General features: G+C 42.8%; 1 protein-coding gene across 1 annotated transcript in view; it reads right to left on the minus strand.

Moving 5' to 3' along the window:
* Nucleotides 1-2,756: 2,756 nt before the first annotated feature.
* Tns3 (tensin 3) overlaps nt 2,757-19,226 on the minus strand; it is a 211,586-nt gene continuing 195,116 nt past the window's right edge. The window contains exons 26-31 of the mRNA XM_026399471.2: nt 18,375-18,452; nt 16,833-16,910; nt 6,950-7,118; nt 5,448-5,516; nt 5,326-5,352; nt 2,757-3,884 (exon numbers count right to left, since the gene is read on the minus strand). Coding sequence (XP_026255256.2) covers nt 3,740-3,884; nt 5,326-5,352; nt 5,448-5,516; nt 6,950-7,118; nt 16,833-16,910; nt 18,375-18,452 — 566 coding nt within the window. The 3' untranslated portion in view covers nt 2,757-3,739. The remainder of the gene's footprint in view (nt 3,885-5,325; nt 5,353-5,447; nt 5,517-6,949; nt 7,119-16,832; nt 16,911-18,374; nt 18,453-19,226) is intronic.

Genomic DNA, 19,226 nt, shown 5'->3' on the forward strand with positions numbered 1-19,226 from the left:
GCTGCTCCAGATCTAGGCAGTTACTGGCTTTAGGGACCCATCAGGAGCCTCCTGTTGGGCAAAATTTAACCTGCCACTGTTTTCTGTCCCTTCTGCTCTGAGTACTGGGACCATTTCAAGCCCACCTTCCTGATCCAAGTGCAGTGACAATGAAATGATCTCCTGTAAGAGTCAAATTCTTCTGAGCTAAAAATGAAGATAGGAAATATGGAGCTGGAGAGAGTGGCAGCCAATTGAAATCATTATCTGTCCATGACCAAACTGAGCCCAACACATCTGCTATTGGGCAGAGCTGCGTCCTGTCCCTTGACGCAGAGGGAAAGGGTAGCCAGAGAGCGCAGAGAGCTAGCAGGACTGATAATGATCCTCTGTCCCCAGAGAGGGAGGAGCCTCCATAGGACTGGAGAGGGGAGAACCCTGCAGGAAGTCTTGAGGTCTGGGCTGTATCTACCTCTTTCAACTTTCAGTATTCAGACACTAAGTAGGCGTTGTCAGGGGACTGTCCACTCCAAGGCATACTCCTGCAACACACACAAGTGTGTGTGAGGAACTTATAGCAACATCAGCACATATCAGTACCTATCATCAACACTGCATGTTGTAATTAATTTCTTTGATCTTGGGGCTGAGGATGTGGCTCAAGCGATAGCGTGCTCACCTGGCATGCGTGTGGCCCGGGTTCGATCCTCAGCACCACATACAAAGAAAGATGTTGTGTCCGCCGATAACTAAAAAATAAATATTAAAAATTCTCTCTCTCCCCCCCCACTCTCTCTTTAAAAAAAAATTCTTTGATCTTTGATCTTAAAATATATTCTTGAAAATAAAACATAAGTGCACTTATAATTAAATCCATCAATCCACAAAAACACAGGCACACACATGCCGAGATAGACCCCCCACACATATATCATTTATACACACACTCATGTACACACATACACACAACATACACTGTGGGGCACACAAAATGCCTGTCTCACAAAGGCTTACCAAGTTCATAATTTTTATTATACTCTGAATAGAGATGATATTTAAAGAGCAGAGAAAATGACTATACAAAGGATTTATAGAACATTTTTACATACTGGATATATATTTTTTACAATATCAGAAAAGTAAAAATACGAGCTAACAGGTAAGGTGGATAGGAGACGTTACAAGGTCTTTGACACTGAGGATAAATGCAGTGTGACTTTTAACACGGTTATAGCTTAACACTGGAGGAATACAATACCATGTTTAATGAGTAGGTTAAAGATCCTGGTTATCCTAAGTATTGGGCATCGCTATTGTGAACCCACCGCACTTACTCCCAAGACCGTATGCCTGTGCCCAACTGGAGCCCCAGGAACAAAATGACTGGAGAATACTCCTTGTCTAGTGTTTCTGGGTGCACGGTACAGCCTGTGAGAATGGGGACTCGTTTCATTGTTTAACACATATGAGGAAGAAAGAAACCTGTTGCACCATCTCATAGGAGACTGGAAACTGGCTTCGTGTGGTTCCTCCAAGGAAGCTCTTTGCTTGAAGCAAATTCCTTGATGCCCTTGAGCACATTTATCTTGAGTGAAAAGCACACCTGGTCAGTCAATTCAAAAAGAAAATTTGCAAGGTTTCTTAAATGTGCTCCAGGAGGACCTTCGCAGGAGGCCCCAGTATCTTTGTAATTCACCCACAAGTTATGCTTCTGAATAGTGCACAATGTCCTGCTCTGATTTCTGATCACCCTCTGTCCTTTTTGGTCACACCTGGGGATAAACCACCACAGGATACGGAACTTCTTTAGGACAACACAAACCTTAGCTCCCCAGATTCCTGCAGTGGATGCAAAGCCGAAACATTGGAACTCTCCACTGAAGACACTGGAGCCTCCAGGTAACACTGGCACATCATCTCTAATAGCCACGTTGGTGCATCTGGAAAGGAGGTCTCTGAAGACCAAGGCAAACATTTGGCACAGAAAAGAGGCACTTGTGTGTGGTGCATCGATAGGAGCTAAAAGTGGAGGGGTCTACTTGTGCGCTCTCTCTCTCTCTCTCTCTCTCTCTCTCTCTCTCACACACACACACACACACACACACACACACACACACACACACAATGATGCCCATCATGATTCAGGTGGTTCCAACTCTGCGTGTAGCTACATCATCCTCTACCCATTGCTTTAAAAGAGAGAATCCACCATTCACATTTCCAAACCCCAGTTTAACAACTGTAGCCTGTGGTATCTGTGTGGACTACCAGCTAGGACTGAACTTTTAAAAGCAAAAGAACGGGAATTTCAGAATGTGACACAATGCAAACGACTGGAGTGTCCGCAGGACACACCGGATTCTGAGGAAGGCAGATGGAGGCTCTGTCTCCAAGTGGCCTAGCTCCATATTTTGCTTTGGGGAAGTGCCAGGGTCATCGGCATTCTCCAAACCTCTGGTCGCTGACTGCCCTGGAATATACATCTAAGCATGGAATGTCACAACCGATTAAGTGGCTAAGAGGATGCAGCTAAGTGGCACCCAAAACAGCCTCTAGGCACTAGCATTCATGCTTTTTCTCCTTTCTGTCCCCACATGCCATGGCACATAGGAATCCACCAAGAATCCAAAGGTGCTGCCAGGAGCAGTATCCTAAGAGTTGACAACAGTGAAGCCCAGGCCTGAAGGTGACCTCCTACCAAGCCCACAAAGGGAATGTTGAGATTGACCCCAATATTTCCCACCCCCCCACCCCACCCCCACCCTGGACTTTCCCCATCAAAAAGGAGCTCATCCTCCATCGGAAGACACATCCCCCAGGAAGCACAGGTGAAGACCGCATGAGGCAGCACCACATGTGGGGGACTTCAGGGCATCACCCTAAGTCCACAGCTCACCTTCTACTTCAGGGGCCAGGGGCCTGTGGTGTGTGTCTTACAGGAGGATGAGTCTCCTAAAAGTCACAGCTTGGCCGGCTGCAGCATTTGACACTGGTACAGTATAGCAATGGCAAACTGTTATATAAATAATTTGGCATAAGTAAAATATAAATTACATAGAAATGGCATTTTCGTTTCTGTTTTCTCATCTCTCCCTTCAGGGTCCTCCCCGGCCTGCTCGCCATATGTAAGCGAGAGTGTAGAGTCGTCACCACGATACGGGTGGGGTCTGACATCCCCTGCTCCTCCACAATGCCAAAAGGTCCTCACCACCCTCATCCTCACAGCCCGCACCTCCTTCGCCTCCTTCACGTCCCCGCCATGTTCTGGAAGGGTCTGACCTCCGCGAACCTTCGTCAAACATTCATCCCCTCCTGGGTTTTGTCAACATCTCTGTGGTGGGAAGACCACGGTGAGGGAGACCACTGGCCTTGGGCATTCCTGGGCAGGGGTGCTTCTGCCGATGGCGGGGTGCTGGGATCACTCAGCTTCCTGCCAAGCGAGCTGGGTGTTTCTCATTCTCACAGATGCTGGTGTGCTGGGAACCTTCTGGACCCTCAGTAGGCACGCCCTGTGCCCAGTTCTTTCCACCCCAAAAGCACCCGGTTACAGAGATGTGTAGGACGAGAAGTTACTCTCAGGGGAGGCCAATGCGTGGTGACGTTGTTTGTTCTTGTTTGGTAAAGTTGGCAGATCTCTTTCCCCTCCTGGGCCTAAAATGCCACGATTATCAGTTTGGTACAAATTGGGGGTCCCACCTAACCCCACTGCTGTCTTGAAGGTTGCGAGAGGCGTCCAGTGGGTCTGGGTTAGGAGGGACTCTCAGATCTTCTTTGGGGAGCCAATCATGACCTTTGACACAAAGTTGACGATGGCGCTGGCGGGTTGCTCAGGGTCGTGCTCGGCAAACAGGTGGCATACGTTGTCTGTGGCACTGCCCTGCTTCCGGGCCACAAAGCCAAAGACTCTGCAAAAGGAAAGTCCAAGTGAGAGCAGCCCTCTGGCCTCCTGCAGAGGACAAGCAAGTGGATAAGCCTCTACTTTTTCTGGCTACTAGTGGCAACGTATGGAAAAGCTACCATATGTTTGGCACTGGCCAGGTGCCTGTCCACACACTTTCACCTGTGAAACTTATGGACCTGCAGGTAAAATGAAGGAGTTCTGCTCTAAAGGGAGGAGCTGGAGTTGACCAAAAGGGAGTGACAGCCCCTTGCCCTAAATCAAAGATGAGGCTCAACTTATTCCACAGTGACTTCCCCATTCAAGGCTGGAATCCTCCAGGCAAGGTCCAGGCAGATTCCTGAGCTTCAATTGAACATGCAGGACTGGAGACCCCAAGAGGAGGAGCAGGGCCTCAGGGACTCCTGAGATGATGCCAGCTGCCCCCAGGCCTTTCCCTGACTTGGACTCCCCCACCCCCGCCCTGGCTCAGGTCAGAGGGGAAATATTCCAAGAACTCTTCTCAGGCCTCGAAAGCCCGCAAGCCCGGGTTGCAAACTATGCCCAGTTCGGGAAGCTGTTTAAAAAGAACACACATCTAATTATTTTTCTAAGAATTGAAGCCATTATCTTAATAGGCTTTTAGGAGTCCTAAACTTAACACAATAACAACCATTCTCCAAATCTAAATCTCTGGCAAAGATCTTTCTTGGAAAAATGAAGGACTTTTTTGTTTCCACTTAGCAGTTTCCATACCGCAGAAGGGACTGGCCAAGGACACTCAAATAACCCCAATGGAGTCGAAAATTCCAAGCAGATGAAAGCCCCATGCTAACCTGCCAGTCCCAGGGCAGAGTTTGCCCAGAATACACTCCCTCTAGGGGGTTGGAAAAGGCCCAAATCACTGATCAGCTCCCTAGACTAATGAGGAACCTGAAATAGGAATCTTAGGAAAGGAGGACCATGATCAGACAATTGTGGTCATTCAATTTAGACGACACAGAGGAAGCCAACCTGGGAGTTGCTGTTACATCTCTGAGTGGGAGGTTAGGATGTGGTCCCTCCGAGGTAATGCTGGGCTTGGAATAAGCCCCTGCCCAACAATAGGGAGATGAAGACTCCTCCCTTGCCTTTGGTATGCTGAGCATAAAGCTCTGCCTTCTAGCTCAGAGGACCTCAGCTCTACTCTGCAACATTCCTGCCCTCAAATGGCTGAAGAGCCTGAGCAATGCATATGGCTGCATATATCCCAGGACAGTCAGCCAGGGACGCAGAGCAGTGAACAGCACCCAGCCTTTACTCCATAAGGACCACACTTTTCCTTTCTTCCTGTTTCTTTTCTTTTTAAAGCAAATGATCCCATTGACATGACTGTGTTATTTTCTCATAAGGAATCCTCTTTGGAAAGTGGAACAGAATTCAACAACTACAAAAACAGAAAAGAATGGAAGAAAATGCTGGCAACTTACTTGGAAGAGGGGCCATCTTTGATCCACCTTATGAATTAAAGAGAAAAGAATTGCATTAGTTTTTAAAATTAAATGGTGAAATGAAGTACACATCTTGCTTAATAACAATGCAAATAGCTTACTTCCTGTCTTGTGGGTCCAAGGCACAGAAAATCACTGTGTTCACTGGGTAATGCCTCCGGAAGAAGAGCCTGTGGACATGAGGGAGAGAGAGAACCGATCCCATTACTGGGGTTTAGGGTGATGGGTGTTGTGCTGGGTAGACTTTCCCATTTGCCCATATGTGAACATCACAGAGAGGTAAACCTATTGATAGACTTGTCATTTGGAAAGAGGAATGGAGTGTATGCACATTAGCAATCAACAGAGGATATTAAATTGAGCAGAATGATTCTCAGAAGTAGCCAACAGCAGTACCATATAAGGTGAAACTGTCAGCTGATGGAAATGGGGATCTAATCAAGGAGTCCTAAGGAACTAGAGGGGTGTGAGATAGACACAGGAAATCACCTTGAGTCTCACCAGCCCCTTCTGACTGTGGGCAGACCATAACTATCTCAAAGCATTGGTCTCCTCATTGGTAAAGAGGGAAGGCATGGTGAGAGCAGTCCACATCCTCTCAAGATGGTGCCCAATATGGTAAGAGATCTTAGAGAACTGGCTCATCTCTCAAGGGCTGAGTCCTGCAGGGTACTTGCCCAGTGCTATTTTTTTATTTGAGTGGCTCAATTCTGAGGTAGGTTCTTTGATATAGGAAGAAATTTTTCCATCTTCAATTTCCCAAGAAGTTTGGGCAGCTGAAGAAATCATCCAGCTTGAGGGACAGGTCCTGGAGCAGGCACTTCAGGGAGTGGGGGCCTGCCAGGACAGCATCATAGGCAGAGGGCTTGAGCTGGTCTACACGGTGTCCTGTGGGTACATGTGTCTGTTGAAAGGGGTCCTGCCATCTCCTTGTGTTCTTAGTTGATGACCTGCCTTCCTACTCAGTCATACAATGCTGACTTCTTAACTAACACCTTGTTAATTGTATCTGAAATATTGTTGATCCTGAGGTCAAAGGCTCCTTGGGTAAGAGATCTCAAGGAGGGTCACTGGGAGGACCAGCCTGTGACTACTCCCTGCTGGTCCTGGAGAAGTAAACATGTGCTCCTGTGTTAACTAGCAACAATCACAAACCTGGACCAGAGTCCTTTCAACTCCACCAAAGCAAACAATATGTACCAAGATCATACTCTCATCTGAAACCAGATGACCACCAGAATCAGGGGATTCTGATCATAGCCTCAGAGTATCTTTAAAGCAATGTAGTAAAAAAAAATGTTGTATTTGCAAATGTTTCATAGGTAATATTCATAGCACCAAATATCTTTCTTCTTTAATTTTACTAATTCCTAAGTATTCAACTTTTCAGGACAGGTGGTAATGATTTATGTGAGGCTTATTTAATGACAAGCAATAGCCTAGGGAGAGGTTGGATTACCAATAACCTCAAAAACACTCGGTTTTATCTGGATGACCACTCACACCAGAAAAGAGCAAGAGGGGAGGTGGGGGAGGTTACATTCCCAGCTGGGATCAGCAGCCCTATCCCTAGACATTCCCACTCTCCCCCAGCAGTACTCACTTCCTCTGATTGTCCGTCAGGGTGATGCCCTGGGCAGACACTTTGAAGTGCACTACCGTGGACACTGGGGGTGGCTCCTGAACCAGGGTCATGCTCAGGGCCTTCTGGACTGCCTGATGGCCAGTGAGGGACTCCATCTCCACGGAGTTCAAGTACCACACGTTGCAGGCTGCAAGACACCAAAGGCACGCAGGTTAGCGGTGACTCCAGGGTGATATATGATCTACTTACACACTGGTGGTTGCTGACATGTAGAGGTTGAATTTATGAACAACTTGCACATGTGATCTGTGCTGGGTCCATTTAAAAGCAAATGTCCTTTACTCCAATTCTGAAGGAGTAGACAGTGAACCACCCAAAGACGCACTTGCCTCGATGCCAACATGGAGAATGAACAAGTTACCAGAGCACAGCCCGGCTTTGCCACCCTCAGTCGGAGGGAGGAATGCTCCATTCACCCTGTTGCAGATTTAAACTTGGTGTCTGGGGGGCCTTGAAGTACCTTCTTCTCTGGCCTCAGTGGGGATTTGGATAGCAGATTGGACATCAAAGCCCAGCACAGTCAGAGAAAAGGAAGCCCAGAGGTCCTCCAGGGAACATAGTAAGGGGACCGTGTATTATGGACTCCAAATAACTGTTCTGCCCCAGAGTGTTGAAAGGGTATTCAAAAGGGGCTGCTGAGAGAATGGATGATTTGCCATGAGCTCAGAGTACAGCTTCATCTGTGTCCCCACATTCTACACTGCTAGGGAAGGGCTTGGGGACTTCTCTGTGGCCATCTCCCCTCAGGCGAAGAGAAATGACTAGACATAAATACGCCTTTGACAACTCTGGCACTCCCTGTTGGCTTGTATCTCTGTGGCTGGAGCAAAAGCTAACAAGGGACTTTGGAATGTGGATGAAATCAGAGCCAAAGGGGCAATGTTCAGGCTTTGTCTGAAGCTCTCTTACCTCAGGAAAAACCAGGGACTCCTGTGGCCAAAGATGATTGGCCTGTTAAGTTATCATCATCATGAAGAGGGGGGGTGCTAAAGAATTGACATCTGCTTCCTCAGCTTTCTCTTGCTTTCCCTTCTGCATATGCCCAATTTCACTTCTGCCTTCCACCATGAGTTGAAATAGCACGAGGCACACACCAGAGGTTCAGGAAATGCTGCCTCCATGATCTTAGACTTTCAGCCTCCAGAACAATGAGCCAAACTAAATCTCTTTCCTTTGTAAACTACCCATTCCTGAATATTTTCTATTATTACAATAGAAAACGGATGGAGATAGAGCAGAACTGCCCTGGCTCATCTTCCTCCTTGCTGTATGCTAGCTTCTGATTGGGGAACAGGGGTGAGTAAGTTCCAGTTCAAAGGCCACCACAGAATTTCATTATACAGAAAAATAAAATGCTTCTCCCTGATCCAAACCAATGCATCAGCTGACATGAACAGTCAGCATTCAGTTGAGCTGCTGCCTCTTGGCCAGGTATTCAGTGAGCAGCTCTGCCCTCTTTCTGCCTTGGAATGAATGAGCAGGGGCCATGCCTGTTGGCAGGTGCACTGATACACAGGACCACAAGGGAGCCAGGGAGAGTGGCAGTCACTGAAGTTGCCCTGGGAGTCAAAGCACAGGCCACATGTCAGCTGCTCACCTGTCCCTTATCTCTAAGGCACCAGCCATAATTCATGGTTCATTTGTAAATTTTTAGACACACAGAGAATTTGGAAACCTCTACTTCAGTGAGCACACACAGTTACCACGACAAGGAAGGAAAAACAGGGACTGGGATTTACATCAACAAGCTAATCTGAAAAATGAAGCCCCTTCCTTTATCCAAGAGTGATGAGAGTTTGAAGTGGGTCCAGAAAGAAGCCTCACAGACCCCTGAAAGGCCCTGTCTTGAGGAAGGCAGCAGATACCAGAGGACCACCCTCAACCCCAGGAAGCAAACTGTCTCAAAGACTGAGACAAGTGACTCTCATTGCTTTTAAACAAGACTAGGGCTGGGGGTGTAGCTCAGTGGTAGGGGGCTTGGCCGACATGCATGAAGCCCTATGTTTATTCCTAGCATCTCAAACAAAACAAAAACAATAGGACTTCCTGAATTTATACTTAATATGGGGGTTTTGTCTGGGATATTAATTTTCTTCTATAAAAAGTTAAACTTTGCTTTTACTCTTATGAAAAAGTAATCACCCCTGTAATTATTGAAATGGCACTGTCCCAACAGCAAAATTTTAAAAAGATGTTTCAATTGTTTTCACTCTTTTGAGCTCAACCTAACACCTAATGTTAATAGGAACCCGCACACAGCCCTAAGAGGAAGAGTCTATCCTTATCTCCAATTCACAGATAAGGAAATTGAGGAACAGAGACAGTAAGAAGCATGGGCAGTCTCCCAGGCCCTATGAGCAGGTCACTGTGATCATGCTGTGACACAATCTTCATGGTGGACCCCAGTGTTTACTGAGAACCTGTTAGGTACCAGGCATTGGATAAGGACCTGCACTAAGAAATTTCATATAATACTCCTGAGGATTACTGGGCATTTACGCTGTGAGGCCCCTGGTGGTGCAGAATTCTAGTATCAGGCCCCAGGATAATCCTTGTCTTTATCATGATGACAGATGCATTCTTTCGGGAGGCCATTGTCACGTCTGTACAGAGATGCTGAGAGGCAGGTAGAAATCGGTCATTCCCCTGTCTGGCTGAGTTCAGCTCAAAGATTTCCATGGCAAACAGTGCTCTTTTCCATGATTTCCACCCCATCCAGCTGGCCAGCACTGCCACTTGTTGCAATGGATTAAAAATCTATGTCTCTAAAAATTTCACATTTTGAATGCTAACTCTCAAGATGATTTGGGGAAGTAGGACCTTTGGCGGGGTGATTAGGTTATGAGGGTACAGCTCATGAAAGAGACCTCAGAGAGTTTTCTGGTTCTCTTTCCACCATCTGAGGCCACTTCTGTAAGCCAGGAAAAGCATTCACTAGCACCCACATGCTGGCCCTCTGATCCTGGATATCCACATTCTAGAACCATGAGAAACACATTTCCACTGTGTATAAGCCATCCAGTCTGTGGTACTTTGATAAAGCAGCCTGAGCTGACCAGTACACTCATCTTACAGTATCTAGGCAAGAAGACATTCTAGGGGAACTACAAGCCTCAGTGGTTTGCCTCAGTCCTCTTGAGAAAGACAGCACATTGGCAAAAGTCCTTAAAATTATAATTGCCTCTGCTTTGTGCTTACAAAGTTCTGATGAATCAGGTGCATTTGTGAAGTGCTGGTGCACCCTGGACACAGGCTATATTTCACAGCTCATTTGTAAAATATGAGACATATAGAGAATTTGGAAACCTCTACTTCATACTGTAGATGACAATTTGACAATATTATCAGGAGAATCCACAAAGCGACAAGGAACCTAGAGGTCCTACTTCTGAAAAGATTCAGAAAGGAACTATCCATTACCCACATGAAACAATTAACCTATAGGGGAAGAGGTTTGTGCCACACATTCATTGCAGAGAGAGAAACTGTAAACAGATTACATACAAAAATAAGAGGAGGTTTAAATTAGTCCCCTCAATGAAATACTAAGCAACCAGCAAATGGTAATCATGAAAATTATATAGCAACTTGGAAAAACGGTTAGCAGGTAATTGGAAAAACAGAATAAAAACTATCTTTACTATGATTAGAAAAATAAAATGAAAAGCATATGTGCTATGAACAGAAGCTGGAAAGAAGCCTGGGAAATTGAAAACAGATTTTTAGGAGAGTGAATATTCTACCTTGAATTGTTATCATGCTGATCATGCAGCTATAAAAGAGAAAAGAAAGGGAGAAAGCAAGAGAAAGAATTTTAAATCTAACTATTATGAAAATTCCAGAGTTGGCACAACCAGAATTAAGTTCACATGGAACCATGGGCTACCACTACTGAGATCTGTGCTCTCCTGTAGGCACCACAGAGAGCTTTTGAGTAGGTGTGGTCCAACTGACTGGAGTCTAGTGGGAATGTGGCATTTGGGGAATATGGCTTCTGAAGGAAGGAAGGAGCCACGTAGTCATTCCTCAAAGCAGAGAAAGAAACATTGCCACTTTTCAATGTTCATTTAGGGAGGCAGTTCTACTAAGGACATGCCAGGGTACCAATACCAGCTTCCCCAAAGCCCTGACTCTCTCCAGCAGAAAAAAGATGGCTTGCAGAGTCAGAGCTGTGCTCCTCCTACCATGCTTACCCAGAACCATCCAAGTCCACTTGACAAGTATTCTTAGTGAGGGGGTCAAGATTTGGCATGACTGTGCCTCATTGTGTTTCAAGATATGTTAAATAGGGAAGTGTCCTTCAGACCCACAGCAGGGAGCTATGCAAATTGCTAGATTATTCTGGGAAAGCAACTTTATAACATGGAAAAACATCTTAGGTCCACAAATTATAACCCCATAGTATCATTTCTGGGAATTTCTCTTAAGGCAACAATCCAGAATTCAGAAAAGGAAAAAAAAAAAAAAAGAAAAGAAAGAAAGAATTAAAGTCTTCTTAGTGTTATTTATAATATTGAAAAATTAGTCTAAATGGACAACCATAAAGAGTTGAATTACATGATGGACCATTACATAGCCATTAAAAAATGAATCCAGCGCTATGTTTGTAAAAACCATGAGTAAGTTCATTATGCAAAGAGTTGGAAGGAATATAAAAGAATCGTACACCGTGGCACAATCCCAAGGAGGAGGGGAGGTAATATGAACAAATTTGGTTAGCGTTAAGAATGGTCTCTGGTTGGGAGAATACTAACCACATCGATTTTCCCAACGTTCAGCAGCTGTATGGGGTCACAGGTCTATGAGAAATTCACGTTACCCTTCATTTCTGTATATCCCTCTTTTTAACTTCAAGAACACACAGAACACATAGGACTTTTACAAAGAAATTATACTTACACAATGCTAAGTTAAAAAACATAACCACGATATTTATAGGAAATCTATCAGAAGTCTGATAAAAGCGCCTTTCTTTTCAGGATTATCCTAGATTCCTCTCCTCAACAAGAAACAATTAAGAGCTGAGGCTTAAAACACAATCAGACATTGTTTTGAGATTGGAACAAAGTCATGATGGCCTTGTATCAAATAAAAAGGGATTAAACTGAATGGGACTAAAAATTTATTCCCATTATTGTGACTCTGCCAATATGTTTGAGTCTTGGTTTGCTCAATCAATGAAGAATGCGGACAGGAGAGTCTTAAAGGACTTTTCAGGTCCAGGAGACAGGATCCTGAGTGAATTGAATGACAAATGAAATTCAGAAGCAAAACCCACTTGCCGTGATCAGAGATTGAAATAGTTCCACAATCTTTTTTTTTTTTTTTTTTTTTTTTTGTACCAGGGATTGAACCCAGGGGTGCTTAACCACTGAACCATTTCCATAGCCCTTTTTGAGACAAGGTCTTGCTGAATTGCTCAGAGCCTTGCTAAATTGCTGAGGCTGGCTTTGAACTTGTGATACTCCTGCCTCAACCTCTGAAGTCACTGGAATTATAGGCCTGAGACACCAACCACTGGCCTAGTTCCACAATCTGGATACAATGGCTGTTTTGGACTTTTTCTAAACAACCACAACTACTCCTCCAGGCAAAGATGGAACCTCCCAGAGGTTCAATGTGCAATCTTGATTCTTTGTCACAGCAGATGCATGAAAATTCAGAACTATCCAAGTGCTAGAGAAATCAGAGATTTTTAAAGGGACTCAAAGCAGTCATTAATTTAAGCCTCATATATAATGCTTAATTCAGATTATTAGGTCAGAAAAAGAAAATTCCAAATGAAGTCTTATCTCTAAGAACACTCACCCTTTAAATAAAATAACAAGATCAAAGTTATTGGTATGTATTACATGTTATTTTAAAAAAATGAGAAAGTGTATTTAAAAAGAGTATGAGAGAAAGTTTTGATCTCTAAAAATAAGAGTTACTATAGTAATTTATTATTATTAGTTAATTGACCCATCCAGATAACAAGGAACTCAAGGAGAAACCTGCAATGCTGTTCGTGATGAGAAAGTATTAAACAAAAAGAGCTGAATGCAGAGATAAAGGTGCTTTGGTGCTAACTATGTGGGACCAAAAGACCAGAGCTGTGTCCCTCAAGATACAGAGGAGCTAGGAGACAGAAGCAAAATGCCCAGGCTGACTCCACTTCTCAGGAGCTCAGGCCACTACTTTAGGTGCTCTGTCAGTGATATGGGACAAGAATGCCCCAGCCACCCAGGCCCTGGGAGGGAGGCACTTATCTAGCTGGGCCAGAGCAAATGCAACTATGGCCATGATCTTTCTTCGATATTTTCCTTGATGTATGAATTGCAGTAATTACATATTTTTAAATTTGTAAATACATTTTAAAAAGATGGATCTGAATGAACAAATCAATCAGAATGGATCTGATTCCATAGGCCAATCTTCTAGGTGAGGTGTGTGGGTGAACCTGTACTGGGGAGGCCGTCAGCAAATTCCCATATCATGGTCACCAGAGATATGAGACTGTGCTCGCACTCTAACAGAAGGAGGTTATAAGCCTTGGAGGGCTCCAGGAATGACCTAAAACAAACTTGGGGGCTCTGAGCTCCTTTCCAGTGCCTTCCACAGCCTCCCAGCTGAGCCATGCGACAAGGGGTATCCACTCTCACAAAGGAGAGGATCAGGCTGGTGCCTAGGAAAGGATATTCCTCTTAGGCCAGAAGAACAACTTCCAAGGCATTTCTCAACTTCTAGTCATTTGTTCTTTGCAGATTACTGTTACCACTTAACAGATGTAAACCTCTCGGTTCTACACAGCTAAGTGATTTATCAGAGATCAATACTTGAGCTCAGGAAATAGCACAGTTAACACTCTTCATTTTGGAAATTCAACTTCTAGTACACTTACTAGCTCCTGTCACATTTGTTTAAGTCACAGATAAGTTATCCTTTAAGGAGACAGTATGAACTTACCTTTTAAGGACACTAAGAACATTCCACTTAAAACCAAAGTAATTTTACTTTGGCTGGGCAATATGCACAGTAATATAAAATTTTCTAGGAGAAAAATAGATAGAATAATACAGCATGTACAGAGAAAAGAACAAGAAAAATACCCACATATTTCTTCATTATGGAGTTATAATAGCTATAAATTATTATATAGGAATGTGTCACAAAATTGAAATATTTCTAGTCCAAACTTTCACCAGAATCACAGATTTCTTCTCCAACATTTCTGACAGTAAAATGGAAGACAGTATGAAACACTTCCAATGGGGAACAAGCAGTTTTGAAGTGAGCAGGACCCAACGTCTTCTCTAGCTGTGTTCATCCTTTACTTCTGTGGAATTATGATTGCCAAATGTTGTCTGGTCTGTTCACAACCCTTTTAATCTAGAACCAATAGAACTGTACCTAACGCTGCAAAAGTGGCCTGCCCTGGTACTAATAAGCAATTACGACAAGGTGATAATTCATTTCTGACACCAGTGATAAGCAAGGAGAATGTAAAATTGAAAACCCAATCTCACTTATATGAACACCCTCAGAATTACTTTTATAGAAATTTAACAAACTATACATAAGATCTATATGAGAAAAACTACAAAACTCTGATGAAAGATATCAAAGAACTAAATAATGGAGATATAATGTAACTTTAAGCATAGGTATTCACAACATTGTCAAGATGCCAGTTCTTCCCAATTTTGTGTAGATACAATGCAATCCTAATCAAAATCCCAAGCAAGTTATTTTGTGAATATTAACAAACTGGTTCTAAAGATTGTATGGAAAGGCAAAAGATCCAGAATAACAAACACAATATTGATGGAAAGTTGGAGGACTGATACTACCTAACTTCAAGACTTCTAATGAAACTGTAGTAATAAAGATAGTAGGGTATTGTAGGAAAAAAGACAAAAATCAATGAAATAAAATATAGAGCCCAGAAACAGATCCATATAAAGATAATCAACTAATCTTTGACAAAGAGCAGAGACAACACAGTGGAAAAGATAGTCTTTTCAACAAATAATGTGAGAATAATTGAATATCCAATTCCAAACCCCACTCCCTCCAAAAAACTATACCTAGATGTAGACTTTCTTATACTATTCACAAAAATTAACTGAAAATAGATCAGAGACCCAAATAAAAAATATAAAATTATAAAAGTCCTAGAAGATAACAGAAAAAAAATCTAGATAAACTTGATTAACTTGGGTTTGATAATGACATTTTAGATATGACACTAAAAACTAAATTTTATTAAGATTAAAACTTTTTTGCTCTGCAGGGGATGCTATCTAAAGAATTAAAAATAAAAGCCACAGATTGAGAGAAAATATGTAGACAACACAAATCTGATTAAGGACTGTTATCTAAAACATACAATGAACTCAAAATTCAATAATAAGAAAAAAACCCAATTAAAAAATGAACCAAAAGAAAATTAAGAGATACTTCACCACAGAAAATATGCAGATTACAAAAGAGCAAGTGAAAAAACGCTCTATAACATCTGGGAAATATAGGTTTAAATGAGATATCAATATACATCTATTAGAATAACCATGATTCTGAACACTGACACCAGCCAAGGTTGATGAGGACATGGAATGAGAACTCTCATTCATTGCTGGTGTGAATGCAAAATGGTCCATCCACGCTGGAAGACAGTTTTGCAGTTTCTTGCAAAATTGAACATATTCTTGTCATATGATCCAGCAATCATACTCCTTGGGATTTACTCAAAGAAAATGGAAACTTTTATATGTACACAAAACCCCGAATGTAGATGTTTATTAAAGATTTATTCATAATTGGCAAAACTTGGAAGCAACTCAGATGTTCTTCAGTAGGTAAACAGAGACATAAACTGTAGTACATCCAGACAACAAAACATTACTCCATGCTAAAAATAAATAAGCTATCAAACCATGAAAAAATGTGGAAGAAACTTAAATGCATATTACTAAGTGAAAGAAGCCAATTTGAAAAGACCACATACTATATGATTCCAATTATAAGACATTCTGGAAGAGGCAAAACCATGGAGACAGGATAATAATCAGTGGTTGCTAGGGATGAGAGGGAAGGGAGGGATAAAGAGGTAGAGCAGAGTGGAATTTTAGGGAGGTAATAATATGTATGTATGTAATATGTATGTACATATGATGGATACATGCCATACCCATGTTCCCAAATCCATATAAGGCAGAACACCAAGAAGGAACTCTAACTGTAGTTTAGTTACTAATGTATTTATATTCATCAATTTTAACAACTGCACTACTCTGGTGGGGAGGCTGGTAACATGGGAGGACGTGCATCTGCATGAGATAGTTCTGTACTCTCCATACAATTTTGCTGTGAATCTGTAACTGCTCTGAAAAGTAAAACTATTAATAAAAATGCTTTAACAAAGTGGCCTGGTCTGTGGAGGGCTGTCTCTGGGTGGTGTCTCCCACCAGACACATGGAAGCCTGGGTCCAACTGTTGACTCACGTCGAGTAATTGTTGAGTCACATCTCTGGAACATTTTTATATTTGCAGCTGGCAAAGCAGGTTACCCACATCCTGTCTTACTACATTTTCCGTTAAACTAAAATACAGGACTTGACATTTATTCTACTGAATTTGGTCTTGTTTAGAGTCAGAACAATATTTCTAGCCTGTGATGCCTGGCCCTGTCTCTGACAGCCATTCCCCACCCAGCTCTGTGCAACGATCTATAAAAGGAAACTTCCCTCACAGGCCACAGAGAAGGAAACCTGAATAATGAGAGGGAAAGGGAAGTTCTGCAACTAAACTCCTTTTCCGCCCAACAACCAGACACATGGAAATTGAAGCTGCATTCACTAACCTGCTCCCTGCTTCAACAGCTCAGCGGCTGAGTTGGCTGCTGTCTGGGGAGAATTTTCTGCTATTTCCTCCAATGGATCTGCAGGAAAGGGTGAGAAAACATAGAAATGAGTGCTGCTCCCCCAACAAAGAGCCCTCAGGACCAAGTCAGACAATTTGGTGACAGAATTCCCAGACGGTGACACGCAATGGTCTCCCAGAGCCAGAGCTGAGCATTTCTGTTGAGGACCATGATCCAGCCCACAGAAGCAATATCACATTCCAAACAAAGTTAGGGAAGACATGGCCCAGCAAAATTTGCTTCTGATCTCTGAAACAATTTGTATGAAAAATTAAATTTCAAAAGCTAAGTCACATCTTTATGTGAAAGTTTATGAGACTGCTTAAGAAAGCTGGGAAATGCAATCAAAACAGCCTGTTATTCTGTGGGTGTTATTTTTCAAAAAAAATTTATTATGGATATTTTCAAATATCCATAATAATATTTGATGATAATGTTTGATGATAAAGGTGATGAATGTTTCATTCATCACCTGGATTCAACAATATCAACATTTTGCCCATTCTTTTTTTTTTTGGTAGCAGAGATTGAATTCAGGGGCACCCAACCACAGAGCCACACCCTTAGCCCTATTTTGTATTTTATTTAGAGACAGGGTCTCACTGAGTTGCTTAGCTCCTTGCAGTTGCTAAGGCTGGCTTTGAACTCGTCTCCCCACGTTGCTGGGATTCCAGGCATGCACTACCAAGCCCAGCCACATTTTGCCCATTCTGTAGCATCTTTAAAATTAAATGTAAATGGCCTTGAAGGTCCCTTAGTCTGAGGTTTTTGATTTTTTTGTTTTTGTTTTAGCTTCAGTCTTTCCTGCATGGAAATCTTTAATGGAATCCATGATGTACAGATATCTGTGTGTTTCCAGCTGCAGTGGGGCCTCCTCTTTTCTCCCTGATTTGAATCCTGAGTTCTTCGACTGGATTTACACACAGAACCCATGTCAGAAAAAGAAGTGTAATTGAAAGAGAATAAAATCAGGGCATTTGCAGGTAAATGGATGGAGCTGGAGAATATAATGCTAAGTGAGGTAAGCCAATCCCTAAAAGCCAAAGGCCGAATGGTTTCTCTGATATGTAGATGCTGATTCATAATGGGGGTTGCAGGGGAGCAAGGGAGGAATGGAGGAACTTTAGATAGGGCAAAGTGGAGGGAGCAGGAGGGAAAGGGAATGTGGTTAGGAAAGATGGTGGAAAGAGATGGACACCATTACCCTAAGTACATGAAGACATGAATGGAGTGACTCTACTTTGACTCAACCAGTGACTTGAAAAATTGTGCTCTATATATGTACTATGAATTGAAATGCATTCTGCTGTCATGTATAACAAATTAAAATAAATACATTTAAAATTAAAAAATTAAAAATTAAAGAAAAAAGTAGTCTAATTTTTCTCAATGGATCGCCTCAGATCCCTGGAAGTGGTGTGCCTTGACCATTTCAGTTGAACCTACTCAGAGCCAGTCCAGTAGTGAAGCCCCAATCCATACCTCTCTCTGGAATGAGCAACTTGCAGGGCAAGGCCAAAGGCGTGATGGAATGCTGACACACCAAAGCAGTCAGACTCCCTGTGGAGAGGACAGAAGAAGAAAACCATGGTTAACAACCTCTCAACCCATTTTGTGCTCAGCCACCCTACCAGATGAAATGAAATTGCTGCAAAGCCTGAGCCTTGAGGTCTTCACAACTAACACATTCTATTATATTGGGAAACTTCAAAGAAGCAAAAAGTTCAACAAGTCAGCTAAGAGATAAGTCAAGGGAATTGCAGTGGATCCTAGAACAGACACATCATTACCAAAGCATAAATAATACATCATACAGTAGGCTGGATCTGAAATGAGATCAAGATAAATGCAACTTGTACCACATACATCATCCCTACACAGTGCCTCTAAAAAGGCCAGGATAACGTCAAGGCCTTAATTCTTCTCTATGCCTCCTACAGCTGGCTCCTGCAGCCTGTCCAGCAATACTGTGAGTTTGCAGAGGCCTATTAAGATATAGGTAAGAAAGGATGCTCTGCCGAAACCCTATGTGCCTCTTAGTGCTCCTGGGATGGGATCACACTTGGTTCAACCCATCAGGATTTATCTTTGTGCAGAACAGGACTATACCTTGTTGACATTTGTAACTTCTAGTATTAGCCCAGTGTTTTTTGTTTACTTGCTTTTGGCAAAGTGTTTAAGAATGCATTGTACATTCAGATTATCTTAAAGACAGTATTTCAGATCAGAGGATTCTCAGAAACTGGGGAGTGAAATATGAATGAACCACCACAAAAACGGCTGTCTGAAATCTCAGGTTAGCCAGCAGAGGAGAATCCAGGCCCCCAGTATTCA

This window comes from Urocitellus parryii, chromosome 3 (genome assembly GCF_045843805.1).
Source record: "Urocitellus parryii isolate mUroPar1 chromosome 3, mUroPar1.hap1, whole genome shotgun sequence".
Taxonomy (NCBI): Eukaryota; Metazoa; Chordata; class Mammalia; order Rodentia; family Sciuridae; genus Urocitellus; species Urocitellus parryii.